This window comes from Marmota marmota, unplaced genomic scaffold, assembly GCF_001458135.2.
Source record: "Marmota marmota marmota unplaced genomic scaffold, marMar, whole genome shotgun sequence".
Lineage (NCBI taxonomy): Eukaryota > Metazoa > Chordata > Mammalia > Rodentia > Sciuridae > Marmota > Marmota marmota.
The window spans coordinates 24,790,459-24,808,590 of record NW_026000037.1 but is presented as its reverse complement, the minus strand read 5'-3'; the positions used below and the strand labels follow the sequence as shown (position 1 = coordinate 24,808,590).

Here is an 18,132-nt window from a genome sequence, read left to right as displayed (position 1 = left end):
CAAAATTGTTAATGACTTTTCCTCCCAGCCCCTGGCTCCCCAGTGCCTCCGGGGATCTCACTGTACTTACCTCTATAGACCCAGGTGCACCCTCCGAGCCAGGGGCACTACAGCATCTGCTCTCAACCCCCTCCCCGCACCCCTCCGCGCTCCTTTTCCTCTCTCCCCTCGCCCGCTTTCTTCCCTCCCCCTTCTCTTCTCCTCCCACTCCAACCTCCCACCTTCCCTTCCCCCTCCCCCGATCTCTCTTCCCACTCACCCACTCCCCTTCTTCTCTCTTCACTCCAGGGGTGGAAGAGGAGAGAGGGTTACAGCATCTAGGAAGCGCGGACTGAAAGACTCTGCCCTCTACATCGGAAGTTGTCAATAAATTTTAAATATTTTAAAAGTTATTTATATGTCAGGAATACTATTATTCATATCTATATTGTAGATGTATCTAATAGAATTAATAAGCTATTGATGGACAACTATAACGAGATGACAGTGATCACATCGACCAAAACACAGATTGAAAGTGCCCAGTTCAAAAGGTCTCACTTTCGTCAGATCCGAAGGGAGAGTAAATTCCCCATCTGACCTGAGGCATTGCAGTGGCGTCTAGCCAAAATTTTGGCCACTTTTTAAGCAAAACACTTGACATGTTCCCATACCGGGAGTCGAACCCGGGCCGCCTGGGTGAAAACCAGGAATCCTAACCGCTAGACCATATGGGAACTGTTGGTTGGTCTTTCCCCAGTTTCGTATCTGTCATTTACGTGTGCCTCTCTGCCACACCTCTCGCACCAACTGCGCATTAACAGGTTCGCCCCGCCTCTGAGATTCATCGCGACTGCGGCTGCGTGAGCCCGGGAAGCCAGGACTTGGGCTGGAGTTGGAATCTCCCACTTTCACGACCACCCCAACCCTGCCTGGCTGGGAGCTGGATTTAAGGCAGAAGCTCGGAGGACGAATGAATGGCACTTTGCTGTCTTCAGCAGTGTTAGCAGAGGTCGCAGTTTCATCCCTTACAACAGCACTGATCAAAGTAATAACTGAATATGTTCTTTGTGTACTCTCTTTGGCTTCAAGATATCACCTTGTTGATAGCGGGATTTAAAAAATAAAATAAAATAACCGCTTAAGGAGCGGAGAGAGGGAGGGAGGACTTCTCTCTACACAACCCCATCCCGGGTCACAGTACAGTTCCATTTGAGTTCTTCCATTAGGCTTTTCACTGGCTACTCATGCTCAACGAGGCTAAAAATGTGGATCCCCTTCCCCAACACAATTACCAGCGTTTAAGTAGAAAGGCTCAAGAATTAAAATGCATAATGCCGGTGTACTGATGGACTTGGGTTAATGAAACACAATGGAAGCTCCAAAATTAAAATTCCTATTTACACTGATCATATGCAAAATAAAAGGTGGCCTCTCAGACCAGAGTAAGGTGGATTAACACCATATGCACATGGTGGAAAAGTTGGGCACAGGATTTACTTGAAACCCCGCTGAAACCTCAAGTTTATGAAATACCAGATATTTCCCTTATCATCACATTAATTACAACCTCAAACCCAAAATCCTAATAACTGGCTGATAAACTCTACTTTAAAAAACGTTAGAGCTTGAATAAGGTAACTATAGCTTTCACATCAGTCATTCACTATTATTCTGTACAGTTGATGTAGTTTTATTTTACAATTAAAAAGTTTTTTTAAAAAACAACACTACAAGCAAAGTTAAAGACAAACTGGGAAGAAATATTTACATCTCATATTATGAACAAAGGATTACATACCCCCACCACCCCTGGCAAAAAACAAAAACAAACAGAAAAAGAACCCCTAGATACTGCTAAAACGATAAACCACCAGTAGAAAAGTGAAACACAAGAGTTCTCAGAACAGGAAATACACAACTGGCCCTTCAAAAAATAAAAGAATGTCTTTGCCTCACTCCTGGTAAGATAAAGGCAGGTTTTTGAAACATAGACAAGTCTCTTCCTAAACATATCCAGGTCAAACCTTTTTTACTTCCTGGTTTAGATCCTGCTAAGGGCTACCTGTCTACTCAGGTGTTTGTCTTTGAGAGAGAATCTCATTATGTTGCCAGGCTAGTCTCAAACTCAAGGCCTCAAGTGATCTCCTGCCTCAGCCTCCTGAGTAAATGGGACAACAGGGGGGCACACATCACACTCAGGTAGATGTTTGTATTTTTATTAACTCATATTGTCCTGATCTGTTGGTCATGTACAATCTTCTCCTCTATCCAAGTCAATTCTGAGGATCTGGTGACCCTGAAGCACTACCTCTTATCCTTTCCTGCCACTGTTTGTGAAGTATTTCATCATCCAGGAATGAGACTGCAGTTGGCTCATCTATGAGGTCGTTCAATTGTTCACTAACAACCTTGTACTTGCTCTCTGGGGTGGGGGTGGGAGATTCCTATGATAACATGGGCCTAAAAGTGGTTCCAAAGAAGGTGACTTTCATATTACTCAGTTTGGGAAGAAATGTTTATATCTCACAATGTGAACATAGGATTAAAAACTTGGAACTTCACACCTAACAAAGTCGAAAATATGAAGACCAATGACATTTTAAGGAGAGGGCATTAGCTGGATTGGAGGTTGGAGCAGGGACTATTTATGAAAGAAGAATGCCTGAGAAAAGACAGCCACATCCATGAACAGCTGTGCTGAGTGCCTGCCTCTGTGGACACGGTCAGGCAGCCCCAGGCTCCAGCTGCTTGAGTTTCTCCTGGATCCCCCGGAGTTGGCTTCGACCCCAGTTGATACGGGTCTGGAGGCTGGCTATATCTGCAGCTAGCTGTAGGCCTGGGGGAAAGAAGAGAAAATTTCACCGTGGTATGATAGTGTGACACATGACTCAGAAGGCTCTGCCTGACTCCCCAGGGACTGCAAAGATTCCAGGCCTCTCTGGCCTTCACACTATTCCTAAAATGTTCCTGGTATGGCAAATCATTGGCTGCTCCCAGACCTCACTGGACACACACCCATATCCTCACTTCTTTCAGGTCTGTGATAAAATGTCATCTCTTCAGAAGGCTTCCCTGCCCGCCTTATCATCCAGCAGAAATGAAAACCTCATGGATGGTAACACCTTCTCCATGGCCTCATTCCCTTCCTCCTTCCATCATGGCACTCCCTCCCTCCACCTTTTTTCTCTGTCCCTGAAAGTGATCCATACTCTGGATCCACCTCTAGGTAACTTTTGCCAATGTCTCTGCTCTCCAGTCCTCCCTATCACCCAGTCTCCAGTCAGTCCTCAGTTTTAAGCCTCCCATTCACAGCAGGGATGATCACACATCTATTTTACTGCTCCCTCCAGGAAGCAACTTTCTCCTTTTGGTTTCTGGGACACCCCACCTTCTGGGCACTGTTCCAGAGTCTCCTCTCCCACACCTCCCATTCACACTCCCAGGCTTTCTTTAGATCTCATCCCATCTCAGCTTTAACCCTGCACATCTGTGTTAACAAATTGTGGATTTAAACAACAGCCTACTGCCCTGCAGCCTGCCCACTCCGCCTGCCCACTCCAGCTCCATCCTCCCAGGGTTGTGGGTGAAGACCATGGGTTCTCCTGAACTCTCTTTCCCTTACTCATACATCCAATCTGTCAGCAAATGCCAAGGCCTCTCCTCTCAAAACATGTGCAAGTTCCCACTGTTTACCCCACCTTCACTGGCTTCTCATTCCTGGATGCTTCTGGCACCTGCTACTTCTCACTGTTCTCCAATCTATCTCCACTCAGTATCTTAAAGGATTCCTGTTACCCATGAGCCACCTCATGGTTCCAGAAGTCCTCATTAGGGCCTACATTACCAGGGCCTGGCCTTCCTGCCCTTATTCCTGGCACTCATGCTGAATTGACTCCATTCTAGCCCACTGGCTCATCTCTGTTCTACCAATGCACCAAGAATATTCCCCTTAGGGCTTTTGTGCTGACTGATTCCTCTGCATTGAACTCTGTTCCCCCAGATCACCCACACAGCTTTTTCTTCATCTCCTCAGACAGACCCTCCCTGGCCATCCTTCATAAAATAGCTGCCTTAGCTCACTCCTATCCCACTCCTTTCTGTGTTACTTTTTTCACAGTTTTCACAGACTGACATTATATTAAAGGCCTACTCATTTATTTGACATTGCCTTTCTCTCCACCACAGAATAAAGTCTCCATGAAGGCTCTTTATCCCTTTTGTTCCCCACTGTATTCTACACTGACAATAGCCAATGAGTACCTTTTGGGGAAAAAACAGGTATGAAACAAAAGTTTGCAATGGAGTAAACCTGCAAAGTCCTAACATGTTATTGCTCAAGTGCTCTCTGGTTAGAGAGCCAGAAAAATAATTCAGGGCCACATGGCCAACTGGCAGGATCTACTTACCATCCCGGAAGCTGGCTTGGGCCTGCCGCAGACTGTGAGGAACCAGGATTCCAAACCAGTTCAGGGGGTCCTGTGGGGCTGCAGAGGGCTCTGGCTCTGGAGTTTTGGTAGGGCCCTTGCGCCTGCGCAAAGCTGGAAAAAGAAAGGTTGAAGGTGAATGGTGTCTTACTACAGGACTTTGTTGTCTTGATGACAATGTTGAGCTTACTCTGAGCTCATGATTCTAAAAAACACTGAATGTTGGGAAATCCCCACCTTTTATGTTCCTAGATATAGCACCACCTTTCCTCTTGTGATTCAGATGATACTCTGTCCACTTCCTCATGACTCCCCAGTAAAACTCACAAATGATCTTGTTTTCCCTTGACAAAGCCATACACTGGTCTTACCCATTTTGCCTAATGTGCTGAAACATCTGGAAGGACCACCCCACCCCAACTTCCCATTCTTTGTCTCTCAAATAGTCAACTAGAATTATAAGCTTATTCCTCCAAAATAGTTAAGATAATAAGATTTTCTGTTCGGCTGAGAGTTCCCCTGATTGCAAAACTACCCCAACTGTAATGCAACCCACCTACATAACTTCTCAAATCCTCCCTATAAAAGTCTAAAGCCAAACCACACTACTAAAACATTCTGATCTACAGCTCAGAGGCGTTTTGTCTTTGATATCGGGTAGGGTCCCTAACAGGAGGAAGGGGACTCACCTGACTCTCTGGGCCCCACCTCCTCTGGAGTCTGGGCATCAGCTCTCACCACCCTGAAGGTCTGGAATCCGTTCTGGGTCTCACTGAAGGACAAGGGGAGACAGACCTTTGAGAGCCCTGGCCTGGGCCTGCACTCCTCCCTCCGCTGTCGAAGGTTCCTCACCTGGCACACACACAGACCTGGGGTTCCATGCGAGAGGCATACTGCAAGGGCCCTACAGACTTGGCACCCATTGCGTAGCGAGCCTTTGCAAGCGAGAGCCAGCCCTGAAGAGAGGAAAGCTGTGAGACCCAGTTTACGCCTGTGGGCTCTTCCCCCTTTCCCCAGGCACCCACCTCCTCCACTCGAGCGTTCAGCGCCCCCCGCTTCACTTCCAGCTCCTCCAGGTCTCTGAGCAGCTGCAGGAGAAGCGAGTCCAACTCCACCCTTAGGTTGGGCGCCGCCATGGGCCAGCCACCCGTGGCTCTCAACTGGTCTGAGGCCCCCGACCCGGAACCACCTCCTTCCCGGTCGCCCAATCACCGCCAACTGCGCCGGTAGGACAGCCAATCGGGGCGCTAAACACGCCCCTGAGAAGCGTTCCCCACCGTAGCCCGGAAGCCTCTGGTCTCCAGGCCCTGCTGCCCCTTTTAACTGCAAGCTCGGTCCTGGAAACTGCATGGATGAATTGGTATCTCTGGTTAGCTCCTCAAGCGAATCCGCCAACCGGACGGCGAGAGATAAAGGGGGTTATGAATTACTTCACGAAGCGAATGAACTTTAAAAGCCGCTCTACCGCCATGGCAATGTAAAAAGGCGAAGTTGTATGACAACTATTTTGATTAAGGGAGCAGCGGCTTTAAACTTAGTGCCAGAGTCTCTAGGACTCAACTACCCAGTCATTCGTCTTGCCGCTTTACAGTTGGTGGGCTATTTTCAGCTGTGATTATGTTTTAGCGGTTTATCATTTTAAAACTGGGCATCGTGCATTGGCGTAGCGGGTAATGAAGCCGGGAGCAGACATCTTTATTAGCGGCTTCCTGACTCCAACTGATTGGTTGCGACCCCTTCCGCTCTTACGCCATCTTAAAATGGGGCATTCTTCTGACTCTGACGAAACCTCTGGCGACCTTTTTGGTTGAGGGCGGAAGTGAAGGCCACCGTCGCGCCGACCACGCCCACAAGTTCTCGACTCACGTGGAAGCGGCGCTCAGGATGGTAGGGGGGATGTTTGAACTCCGGTTTTAGAGGTGGGGGGCTCGCAGAGGGCTGTGGTTATGGTGTTGGGGTTTGGGGGCAAGCAGTGACAGCCTTGTATTCCCCAGCTGCGCCGTGAGGCCCGCTTGCGCCGCGAATACCTGTACCGAAAGGCCCGCGAGGATGCCCAGCGATCGGCCCAGGAGAAGAAGGAGAAAGTTCGGCGCGCGCTGGAAGGTAAGCTACCCAGTCCCTGCAGGGCAAGACGAGCCATTTCAAAGACCGCGTAATCCAACTGTGTAAAACAAAATGCTAGATTGTTTGTGCTAGTGTGGACGAGCACGTTTTCAGTATTTACTGCCCGCTTTTCTTTCCTGTGTTAAACCATGATGCAAAGAAAAGACCACGGACTCCAATTTAAATCAAATTAAAGCAAGCTTGTAATTGTAACTCCTGGGGAGCTGAATCTCCGGAAGCCCTTAGGAATAGAAGACAGCACCGCAACTCGCTAGGAGCGCAGCTTTATAGCACAGAAAGTTGCAAAAAGAGGGGTGGGGTGTCTTGAGAACTTACAGATAACAGGATTTTGACAAGCATAACACAAAGGCAGGTAGTAGGTTCATGGTCCAGCACTTAGGGAGTTAATTTAGATCCCAACATCAGAATTTATGAGGCACCACTAAAGTTTCAGAGAGGGTCGTTATATGGCCAGGGAAAGCCAGAATTTATGAGGCTCCACTAAAGTTTCAGAGAGGGTTGTTATCTGGTCAGGGAAAACCAGGCATGGGTAGGCATTTTAGAAGTCGCAGTAATTTATAGTAAAGCTGAAATTAACTTTTCATGCCTTTGTGAGGAGATAGCTCCCAATCCTGAGGGAATTAGGGAGATAGCTCCCAATCTTGAGGGAATTAGGCTGGGTTTATCACCTGTTAGGTTTGTGAATGTTCCTTCCATATGTCGGTATCAATTACTTGGTATTTATGCTGAACCAGCTTATTAACTTTATTTACAGTATGCAAGTTCTTTCAAAGTTTTAATTTTTTTATATGATCTTATAAATTATCTCCCCCTTGGTGTTTGTTCTTACTCCCTTCAATATTGGGTTACAAGAATCTTAATCTTTAAGCACTGAAAGGATTTCCCCTTCCATGTGCAAGTGTGCCTCCAGGGCAAGCTGGAGAGCAGAGCTGGGCACACAGGTATTCTCAGGTTTAATTCTGTACACCAGAGTTGGAGGGGGTGGTACTCCACAGCACAGTCCCCAGCCAGCCCTGCTTAGTCCACAAAGGAAATCTCTGACCCAAAGCCAGCTGAGGCATTTTCTGCATTATAAGTGGATTTATTGTTGAGGGTTTTAGGGTTGCTGGCCTACCTTCCTACAAGGTAGGACATTTATGTATCTTTAAAAAATTAATTTTGGGGGGCTGGGGATAGAGCTAAGTTGGTAGAATGCTTGCCTCGCATGCACAAGGCCCTGGGTTCAATCACCAGTACCAAAAACAAAAAATTAATTTTGGCCTGGGATGTACCTTAGCAGTACATCCTTGCATGCGTAAGACCCTGAGTTAGATCCCCAGCATCACAAAAATATTAATAATAGTTGATTTCGTTTTCATTGTTAGCAATAGAACTGAGTACTTCATGCATGCCAGGCAGGCACTCTACTGCTAAACCCCCAGCCCTAAAAAAATTAATTTTTAAATTTTCATCTGACTGTATGCTTGTGATAAAATATTCTAAGAAGCTTTTAGAGATTTAAGAGTCATAGAAAATGAAGTTCCCTGTGACCACAGATTGGCAAATAGACCAACCTGTTGCCTTTCTTTCTCCCAATAATTCTGTATTGCCTCTGCTCAGAAAGGAGTAACATTTTTTCATCAAATTTGTACATTCCTGTAAGCTGCAGAGTATAAAATGAGAGCATTTTTGCTTATGTCTCACTCAGCCCATGTTTTTCCCCTACAGAAAACCGCCTGATTCCCACTGAGTTACGCCGGGAGGCTCTGGCCTTGCAGGGGTCCCTGGAGTTCGATGATGCTGGTGGTGAAGGTGACTGTATACAGCATAGCCCTCCCTAACACTGAACCAACTCCTCTGCCCACTAGCCTCCCTGACCTTCTCAGACACACTGGGTACTTGCCCACCTAAGGAAAGTTTCCATGGAAACTGTTCCTGGAACTGTCCCCTAGGTGCCCTTGTGTCTGCATACATGGCACTATAGGGGATTTCCCTAAGTGCTTCCAGTTCCATTTATACAACACAGTAGTGGTCAACTTATTTTCTGCTTTCTAATCATCTCCCCCACTGGAATGTCTGCCAGCTCAGGAGAATGTCCCTAACACCCAACATGACATTGCCACTCAAATGTTTCAAGTATTGCATTATTCAAAAACAAGGAAGGAATCGCAAACACTTTAGATGTTTATTGTGAGGCAGATGAGTGTGTCAACAGAATCTAGACTTTTGCAAACATGGAAGATTCCATCCCTCGGTTGTACTTGTGCTTGGTAGCCAGTGGGCTAGTGGCCACCTCTTAGCTCTTGTGAATGTGATGCATTCCCATCATCGAAGATTTCTCAGACAGATTTAGTTGTTCCCAGATTAGCAGTTTATTCCCCCAAAATTTTGAATTCTTGTCCCTTCATACTCCTAATAGGTGTGACCAGTCATGTAGATGATGAATATCGATGGGCTGGGGTCGAGGATCCTAAGGTCATGATCACCACCTCCCGGGATCCCAGTTCCCGCCTGAAGATGTTTGCAAAGGTATTGGTGGGTAGGAAGCGAGTGGGGGACATCTAAGACTAACACCCCTAATCTTAAGATTTAAGAGTCATAGAAAATTCCCCCCTGGAATGTTTGCCAGCTTCTATGACTCTTGATGGGCTCTCTGATCCATGTGCAGGAGTTAAAGCTTGTGTTCCCGGGTGCCCAGCGCATGAACCGAGGTCGGCATGAGGTGGGGGCACTAGTGCGAGCCTGTAAAGCCAATGGGGTCACTGACCTCCTGGTTGTACATGAACACCGAGGCACACCTGGTGAGGCTGGTGGGAGGGAGATGGGTCTGGAGGTCTCCTGAGGGCAGGTGGGGTTTCTGACAGCACATTTGGCTCCCACAGTGGGGATTATCATCAGCCACCTGCCATTTGGCCCTACTGCTTACTTCACACTGTGTAATGTGGTTATGAGACATGACATCCCTGACCTGGACACCGTGTCAGAGGCCAAGCCTCATCTCATCACGCATGGCTTCTCCTCCCGGCTGGGCAAGCGGGTAAGTCTAGGGGCCTTGGGGAAAGAGTTGGGGACCAGGCCAGGTATTTGCTGCTTTCCTTCTTTGTACTCCAGGTTTCAGACATCCTCCGTTACTTGTTCCCTGTGCCCAAAGATGACAGCCACCGGGTCATCACCTTTGCAAACCAGGATGATTATATCTCATTCCGGTGGGTCTTTGGGCTTTTCCTGGGTTGGCATCGTGGCCTTTGTGTCCTTCATACTATGGCTGACGCACAGCATTTTCCAGCTCACACTCCTGCCACATTCTTTTCCTCAGGCACCATGTTTACAAGAAGGTGGACCACCGCAATGTGGAGCTAACTGAGGTTGGGCCTCGATTTGAGATGAAATGTGAGTTTGAAGTTTATCCCACATTTAGAGGGGGTAAAGGAGGAGAGGCTGGTTGAGATGATAATGTCCTGTCCCTCTGTATCCAGTGTATATGATTCGCCTGGGCACACTGGAGCAGGAGGCCACAGCAGATGTGGAATGGCGCTGGCACCCCTATACCAACACTGCACGCAAGAGGGTCTTCCTGAGCACCGAGTGAGCCTGCTCTCCAGTCAGGATGTAGACTTGGAACCTGAGAGAGGGGTCTGTCCCAAACGGGCCTTTCAAATCAGGTGTGGGACTATGGTGGGCTGGAGGGTCCAAATAAATTCTTTGTATTATACCTTCCACCTACCTCTGACTGGTCAGGATTGGTATCCTGTCAGGCTAAGCTTGAAAGGTAAAGCCCATGTACTCTCCTTGGGTAGAGAACCTGATAGCTGTGGGATGGACTCAGGCTTTATATCAACAAGGGGGTTAATATGATCTGATCTGGGAGGTTTGGTGTGGCTGTCTCCTTGGGAATTGGGCCCTGTGAGTGCTAATAGAGTAGACACTGGTAGCTGGGTGAGACATTGTCACTGGTGACACACTGACTTCCATGTGAGAATGAGCCTGACTTAGAGGGCCTAGGCTGGGCTCAGTGTTAAACGGGACCTCTCCCCTGCTACAGTCAGGTGGGACACCTTCCCTCCATTGACTGGAAAGAGTGATACCAATGGCCCACTTCAGTTCTTCCATGGGAGGATTATCCAAGGTCACATGGGGAGGGTCAGTGCAGTCCTGGGAGGTAAGGTTTTCTTATTGGCTTCTCCCAGTTTATGATCGCCACCTCTCTGTACCCATATTCTCTCTCTGCACCCAAGGGCCCTGATCTTAAGCAGACTTGTTAAGATCCTGCATAGAATGGACTTGAGTTTACTGGGAGGAGAGGAATAACAATAAGAAATTTCTCAGGCAGGTGGGAGGGGGCCTGTAAGGAAACATGTCAGGCAGGGCAGGAGAAAGGTTGGGGGCATGGTTCTTCATAGCTTTCCTGAAAGCTGAGTGATGGGGTGAGGTAGCAGAGGTTATCTGGATGACTGTGCAAAGGCCCTGGTGCCAGTGAGAAAGGGGATTTCAGAAGTGGGAGCAGGTTGCCAACTTGGGCCAATGTTTGGGGGAAGACTGATGGGACCTTGAGGGACCCCTGCAGCTTAGCCCCACCTACAGAATCCATTTCCTTCTACCAGGCCCCTGCCACTTTGCCACAGCTTCGCTGCATCCTGAGGAACTTGTCATTAAGTTTTGTTAGTTATAGAAATTTCAAAACACATAGAAAAGTAGAGTAATATGTTGTCCTGTGTTCATTTCCTTTGGCTGCCGTGACACAATATCACAGACCAGGTGACTTAAATAACAGAAACTTATTCCCTCACAGCTCTGAAGGATAAAGTCCAAGATCAAGGTGTCAGCTTCCTCCAGGACTCTAGCAGGGGGTTCTGGAGGAATGGCAGGGATCCTTTACATGCTCTCTAGCATCTAGTGTTTGCCAAGCAATGCTTCATCACTTCATTGTTAGCCTTCATCTTCACATGTGTCCTCCTTTTTCTTTATCAAATCGCTCTCTTTTACAAGGACCTATGTCATAGGTTTAGGGGCCAGGGGATGACCTGAGATAAGCTCTGCATTTCAAGATTCTATCTTAATTACATCTGCAGTGACCCTATTTAAAAATACAATCACATTATCAGGTCCTAGGAATTAAGATGTGGGATATTTTTTGTGGGGCTGGCCACCATTCTACCACTGCATGTCCCCATAATTCATCTCTAATGGTCTTTAGCTTTGGACCCTTCTCTAGCCCACATGTCACAGCCATCCCAGGTCTGTCCAAGGATACCCCCTGCTGGGGCTCCTCCCACTCCAGTTTCCCCAGTACTGGGTAGGGGTTTTTCCTTTCCACATTTTTTATTGGTGTATTGTTGTGCATAATGGTGGGATTTTTTTTGTCATATATTTGTGCACACAGTATAACGATGTAATCTGGCCAGTGTCACACCCCAGCCCTTCCCTCTTTCCACCTCCTGTTCCTTTTCCTCTATTATCTCCCTCTGATTTTTATGAGATCTGCCCCCACTTTTCTTCCCCCTTTTTCTATCTAGCTTCTGCATCTGGGAGAAAACATCCAACCCTTCACTTTCTGAGTTTGGCTTATTTCGCTTAACATGATGGTCTCTAGTTCTGTCCATTTTCCTGCAATTCACATATATTTTTTTTTTTATCGCTGAACAAAAACTCCATAGTGTCCCTATAACACATTTTCTTTATCCATTCATCCATTGATGGTTCTCCTAGGATGGTTCCATAGTTTGGCTGTTATGAATTGTGCTGCTATAAACATGCATAGGCATGTATCACTGTAGTATGATGACTTGGATTCTTACAGATAAATACCAAGGAATGGTATAGCTAGGTTGCACAGTGGTTCCTTGTGTAGTCTTTTGAGGATCTTCCATACTGATTTCCATAGTGGTTGTACTAATTTATAATCCCACCAACAGTGTAAAAAGTGTTCTTTTTCTTCCCATCCTCTCCAGCATTTATTGTTTGTATTTTACCTTATTTATTTATTTATTTTTATGTGGTGCTGAGGATCGAACCTAGTGCCATGCATGTGCTGGGCAAGCACTCTACCGCTGAGCCACTACCCCAGCCCATTATTGTTTGTATTTTGATCAATACCATTCTGAGTGGTACTTGCATTTCCCTAATTGCCAATGATGTTGAACATTTTTTCATGTATTTGTTGGCCATTTGTATTTCTTCTTTTGAGAAGTGTCTGTTTAACTCATTTGCCCACTTATTAATTAGATTACTTGATTTTTTTTGTTCTTTATACATTATGGATATTAATCCTCTATCAAAAGAATAGCTGGCAAACCTGTGGGTTCTCCATATCACTAATTCTTTACTGTGCAGAAGCTTTTTAATTTGATGCCATCCATTTATTAACTTTTGGCATTGTTTCCCAAGCTTTAGGGGTCCTATTGAAAAAGTCCTTGCCTATGCCTGTGTACTGGAGTGTTGACACTACGTTTTCTTTTTGGACTAATTCCAAGGTCTTTGATCCATTTTGAGTTGAGTTTTGTACAGAGAGAGATAAGTGTCTTCATTCTTTTAATATAAATAACAGCTGTTGCAACACACAACTAATCCAGTCAGGGTCACTCCTGGGTTGGCATGAAATAATGACAGAGAAATACTTTTTTTGGGGGGGGGAGGGGTTCTGTGATGGCCCCTCTGACCCAGCTCCCAGAAATGAGGCAAATCAGGCAAGAAAGGGAGCAGCCTCGAATCCAGGTTTTATTGGGAGAGGCTGTCTGAAAGAACATTCTATCCATATAAGACAGGGGGGGTAATGTTACAAGGGGCAGCTCACACCCAAAGCTCTGCTTCTCTGCTGAGGGGAAATGGGGATCCACCTGCCTCCTGGCTGAAGAAGTCAGTCTCCACATTTCCATCACTCAAAGGTAGGGGGCGCTCAACTCCTATGTGGCAGCTCCCAACAAACATCTTTCCCAGGATCATTTGTTAAAAAGGCTGTCTTAAATGTACATTTTTGGCACCTTAGTGAAAGGTCAGATGACTATAGGTGTGCGTGCTTGTCTCTGTGTCTTCTATTCTGTACTATTGGTCTATGTGTCTGACTTTTTAAAAAATTTTTTAGTTATACATGGACACAATATCTTTATTTTGTTTATTTTTTTATGTGGTGCTGAGGATCGAACCCAGTGCTTCACATGTGAGAGGCATGTGCTCTGCCACTGAGCCACAACCCCAGCCCTATGTGTCTTGTTTCTATGCCAGTACCATGCTGTTTTTGTTATGATGTTTCTGTAGTAAAATTTGAAGTCCAGTATTGTGATAATTGCTTTGGCTATTCTGGGTCTTTAATTCTTCCAAATGAATTTTGGGACTGTTTTTCCTAGTCCTTTAAAGAATGTCATTAGTATTTTGATGGGAATCACACTGAATCTCTAATTTGCTTTTGGTAATATAAACAGGGCAGGTTCTTCGTGGTGATTTGGTTTTGGTTTTTAAGGGACAGGTTCTCCCTTTGTTGCCCAGGCCCTCCCCAAACTCTGGCTTTCAAACACCATTGATAGATTGGCATGTCTTCATCTAGAACTTCAATGAGTAGACCAAATTTGGACCCTAGTTCAGACAGATATACCATAATCATGGATGAAAACCTGAATACTAACTGGACATGGGATGATTTAAAGGAATAAATTGGTAATTTTAGATGTGACGTGGTATTGTTGTTTTTATTAAGCACTTACCTTTTAGAGATAAATATGGAAATATTTATGGATAAAATGGTGTAAAATCTGTGATTTGCTTCAAAATAAAGTGGTGGAGTAGAATAGGTCGTGGTTGGGTCTGTGAAAGCAACATTGAGATACTGGCTGAGACTCACTATACCATGTTCTCTTCTCTTGTGTTTGAAATTTCCCCCAAACTAGTAGACTTAATCAATCAATGCAGAGATGAACAATTGCTTCCATAGAGAGAGTTAGCGGTAACAGAATACCACAATACAAACAGGTGGCCATTGAGGAATTGTTTTTCCCCACAAGTTTCTGAATTCAACAGGTATTTAGCTATTTTTAATAGTGGAAAACCCCATATAAAAATAGCCATTTTAACCATTTTTAAGTATATAGTTCAGTAGTATTAAGTACACTTAAATTGTGAACCAATCTCCAGAACTCTTTTCATCATGCCATTAGGTGTCTGAAAAGATGCACAACCTTCATCATAATTAAAGAAATGCAGAATCATCTGGGGAAACATTTGATGCCTAGAGGTTGGTAAAGGTTAAGTAGTCATATGGGGAACAGTCGCTGACATCTGCTAATGGTGCTCATGAAACAAACACAACCTCTGTTGTTATTAATTATGTCTTTAAAAACATAAATTCCAGTTGTAGGAATTTATTCTTCAGATATACTTGCATATGTTCAGTGATGTTCCTGAAACATTGCATTGCATATAGTAATAAAAGCAGGAAACCACATGATGAAAAGGAGGTAGATAACAACACACTTGAAAGCCCAAACAACTTGTGGCATCCTAGTGTTATCATTAGAGGGAAAGATGGCAAGGTTCAGAATCATGTGCAAACATGATCCCTCAGATTAAAAAAAAAAAAAAGCAAAAACTGACAGTTAAAAATAAACGTACAAGATGATAACCCCAGCATGGTAGTACATACCTGTCATCCCAGCAGCTTGGAAGGCTGAGGCAGGAGGATCATGAGTTCAAAGTCAGCCTCAGCAACTTAGTGAGACCCAGTTTCAAAATAAAAAAGAAAAAGGGGCTGGGGATGTGACTCAGTGGTTAGGCACCCTTGAGTTCAATCTCCCCAATACCAACTAATTAATTAAAATATGAGTACAGTAATCTCCTATCTCTTATCCTTGGTCAACAGGGGTACATACAATGAGATATTTTAGAAAAGAAAAAAACAATACTCGAATAATTTTTTGTTATGCTTTAATTGTTGTCAGTCTTTTACTATGCCTAATTTATAAACTAAACTTTATTATAGGCATGTAAAGAAAAAAAACAGTATATATGGCATTCAGTACTATCTGGGCTTTCAGGCATCCAGTGAGAGTCTTGGAATGTATCTCCAAAGGATAAGGGAGGGACAATTATGTATCATGAATAGGAAATATCTGGCCAGGTACTTTAAAAAGCCAATAGCAATAATCTCTGGAGCATAGAGCTGGATTTGAAAGTAGAAGGACTAAGAAGGTGGTTTATTTTCCACCATGCACAGTAATGTATGTTTTCAGATATGTTGCTTTTACACTTAGAGAAAAAAATCCAAGTGCCTTCCACACTCCAAAGAAAATCATAGAACTCAGGAAGCAGTTCACTGGCCAGTAAATGTTTGCCCACAGTAACAGAAGAATCCCCCTCCTTTTTGTAAGCCCAATGCACCAGGAAGATATCCATCCTTCTGGAGATAATGTAGTTCATACACAGTTGTAAGGCCCTTTCTACATTTAGTTCATACACAAGTGTTAAGGCCCTTTCTACATGCTTCTTTAATATCTACCTCAAGAACTTTCTCAATGCCACATCTAAAAATGGGAGAAAACACATAAACCATCTATCTGATAAAGGGTTATTATCCTAGTTCAATTTGCTGCTACAGTGCCATAAACTGGATAATTTATATGCTTACAGACCTGGAGGTTGGGAAGTTCAAGACCATGGAGTCTGCAGATTAAATGTCTGGTGAGAGTCTACTTGCTTTTTCATAGCTGTGTCCCCACAAGGTGGAAGTTGTGAACAAGCTCCCTCACACCTCTTTCTTAAGGGCACTAATCCCATTCATGAGTGCAGAATCCTCATGATCTAATCTCTTTCCAGGGTCCCATCTCCTAAAATCAAGACTTTGAATTAGATTTTAAAGGAACTCAAATGACTCAACAGCAAAGAAACAACCTAATTTTTGAAAATGTCCACGGACCTGAATAGACATTTCTCCAAAGACATAAATAACCAAAGGGTATATGAAAAAATGCTCAATGTCACTAATCATCAGGGAAATGCAAATCAAAACCACAGTGAGATATCACTTCACATCTGTTAGGGTAATTATATTTTTTAAAAAATTGGCAAGGATGTAGAGAAAAAGGAACTCTTGTGCACTGCTGGTAGGAATGGAAACTGGAACAGCCTTTATGGAAATCAGGATGGTGGTTCCTTAAAATATTAAAACTAGAATTACCATTCCAGGGCTGGGGATGTGGCTCAAGCGGTAGCGCGCTCGCCTGGCATGCGCGTGGCGCTGGGTTCGATCCTTAGCACCACATACAAATAAAGATGTTTTGTCTGCTGAAAACTAAAAAATAAATATTAAAAAATTCTCTCTCTCTTTTAAAAAAAAAGGATTTCCATTCCACCTGGCAATCCCACTTCTGGGTATACATCCAAAAGAAATGACATCTGTATCTGGAAGAGGTTATCTCATGTTCATTGCAGCATTGTTCATAATAGCCAAGATACAGAAATGAGGTCATTAATGGCCAAATGAAAAGGAAAATATGGAATACACATACCACACATGAACTTCAAGAGCATCATACCAAGTCAAATAAGGCCAAACACAGAAGGTCAAATACTGTATCATGTTGCTTACAGCTGGACAAGGTGTAGTTCCAGCTACTTTGGAGGCTGAACAGGAGGATCTCTTTACAGCATTGATTGTAGTAATGATTTTACAAGTATGTACTTATTTCCAAACCAACTTGTATACTAAAATGTTCAGCATGTATATTTTTAAAAAGCATTGTATCCTACTCTTGGTATACCCTAATTTCTACAACTGTAGCCCTGTTGGGTATCTCCATAGTTTTCCTTTTGGTGCTACAAACTATGATGCTCACTGAGCAGCTGTTGGAGTGAATCCCTTGTGCCAATTACTAGCACTCTGTATTGAATCAAAGAGATAATGTGTAGAGGTGTTTTTAGAGCTAATACAAGATCTTCCTCTTCAGTTCTTATTACAACTTCAATATCCCATACCTTTACCAGCCATGTTCCAGCTTTTTCATCTCTGATAGATCAAAGCAGTCTCAGATTACAGACTTCTGAAACTAAATATCAAAAGCCTAAAGGGCATGTTCTTAGATCAGAAAATTTCCTTCTAGTATGTGTCTTAGGAAAGAACATAGGATAGGGGGTAAGGTGTTCACTGCAGCCAGTTTAGTGGGCTTCCACCTAAATGCACTTAACACTCTTCTTTTCGGGGCAGGCCAGTGTTGAGAGCCGCAGCCGAAGGGGCCCCAGCAAACTTCCAGCTGCCGGCTTATGATTGGCTCACAGCGGCCCCAGCAACATCTAGCTGATTGGCTCCTCTGCGGTGATGCTCATTGGGCTGTTTCCCTGCCCTTTCAGACCACGGAGCTGCTCATTGGGGGACTTTTTTGGCTCCGCCCACGTGACCCAGCCAATCGGCCTCAAGAGCAGGAGGATTGTGGGAGGTGGAGAGAAGCTTGTGTGGGGGAGAGAGGCTTGTGGAAAGCCAGTGGTGGCAGTTGAGGCTCTGAGGGTTTTTCCTGAGAGGCTGTTTTGTTTGGCGTGTGTGGTTCTAAAAATAAAGTTAGTTTCTTTTGACAAGTGGCTCCTGATTGTGCCCAGCCAGACTGCAGCATTTGGTGGCCTGCACGGGGAGCGACTGAGGGTAAGTGAA

The 18,132-nt window shown here is 44.8% G+C and overlaps 2 protein-coding genes and 1 non-coding gene across 3 annotated transcripts; 1 reads left to right on the top strand and 2 right to left on the bottom strand.

The window, feature by feature from the left end:
- Nucleotides 1-644: 644 nt before the first annotated feature.
- On the bottom strand, nucleotides 645-716 carry Trnae-uuc. The gene has a single exon. It is a non-coding gene; the product is annotated as a tRNA-Glu (tRNA).
- Nucleotides 717-1,656: 940 nt separating this feature from the next.
- Nucleotides 1,657-5,602, bottom strand: Ccdc115 (coiled-coil domain containing 115). The gene is made up of 5 exons (XM_015479119.2): nucleotides 5,432-5,602; nucleotides 5,259-5,362; nucleotides 5,096-5,178; nucleotides 4,389-4,520; nucleotides 1,657-2,818 (listed from the first exon to the last, which is right to left on the bottom strand). The coding sequence occupies exons 1-5, from the start codon at nucleotides 5,540-5,542 to the stop codon at nucleotides 2,706-2,708; spliced, it is 543 nt and encodes a 180-aa protein (XP_015334605.1). The 5' UTR covers nucleotides 5,543-5,602; the 3' UTR covers nucleotides 1,657-2,705.
- An 87-nt stretch (nucleotides 5,603-5,689) lies between these two features.
- Imp4 (IMP U3 small nucleolar ribonucleoprotein 4) lies at nucleotides 5,690-10,232 on the top strand. Its single transcript, XM_015479118.2, has 9 exons — nucleotides 5,690-6,293; nucleotides 6,401-6,509; nucleotides 8,238-8,321; nucleotides 8,929-9,038; nucleotides 9,178-9,310; nucleotides 9,392-9,546; nucleotides 9,621-9,715; nucleotides 9,826-9,899; nucleotides 9,986-10,232. Exons 1-9 carry the CDS (start codon nucleotides 6,291-6,293, stop codon nucleotides 10,096-10,098), a joined length of 876 nt encoding a protein of 291 aa, XP_015334604.1. The 5' UTR covers nucleotides 5,690-6,290; the 3' UTR covers nucleotides 10,099-10,232.
- The last annotated feature ends 7,900 nt before the right edge of the window (nucleotides 10,233-18,132 follow it).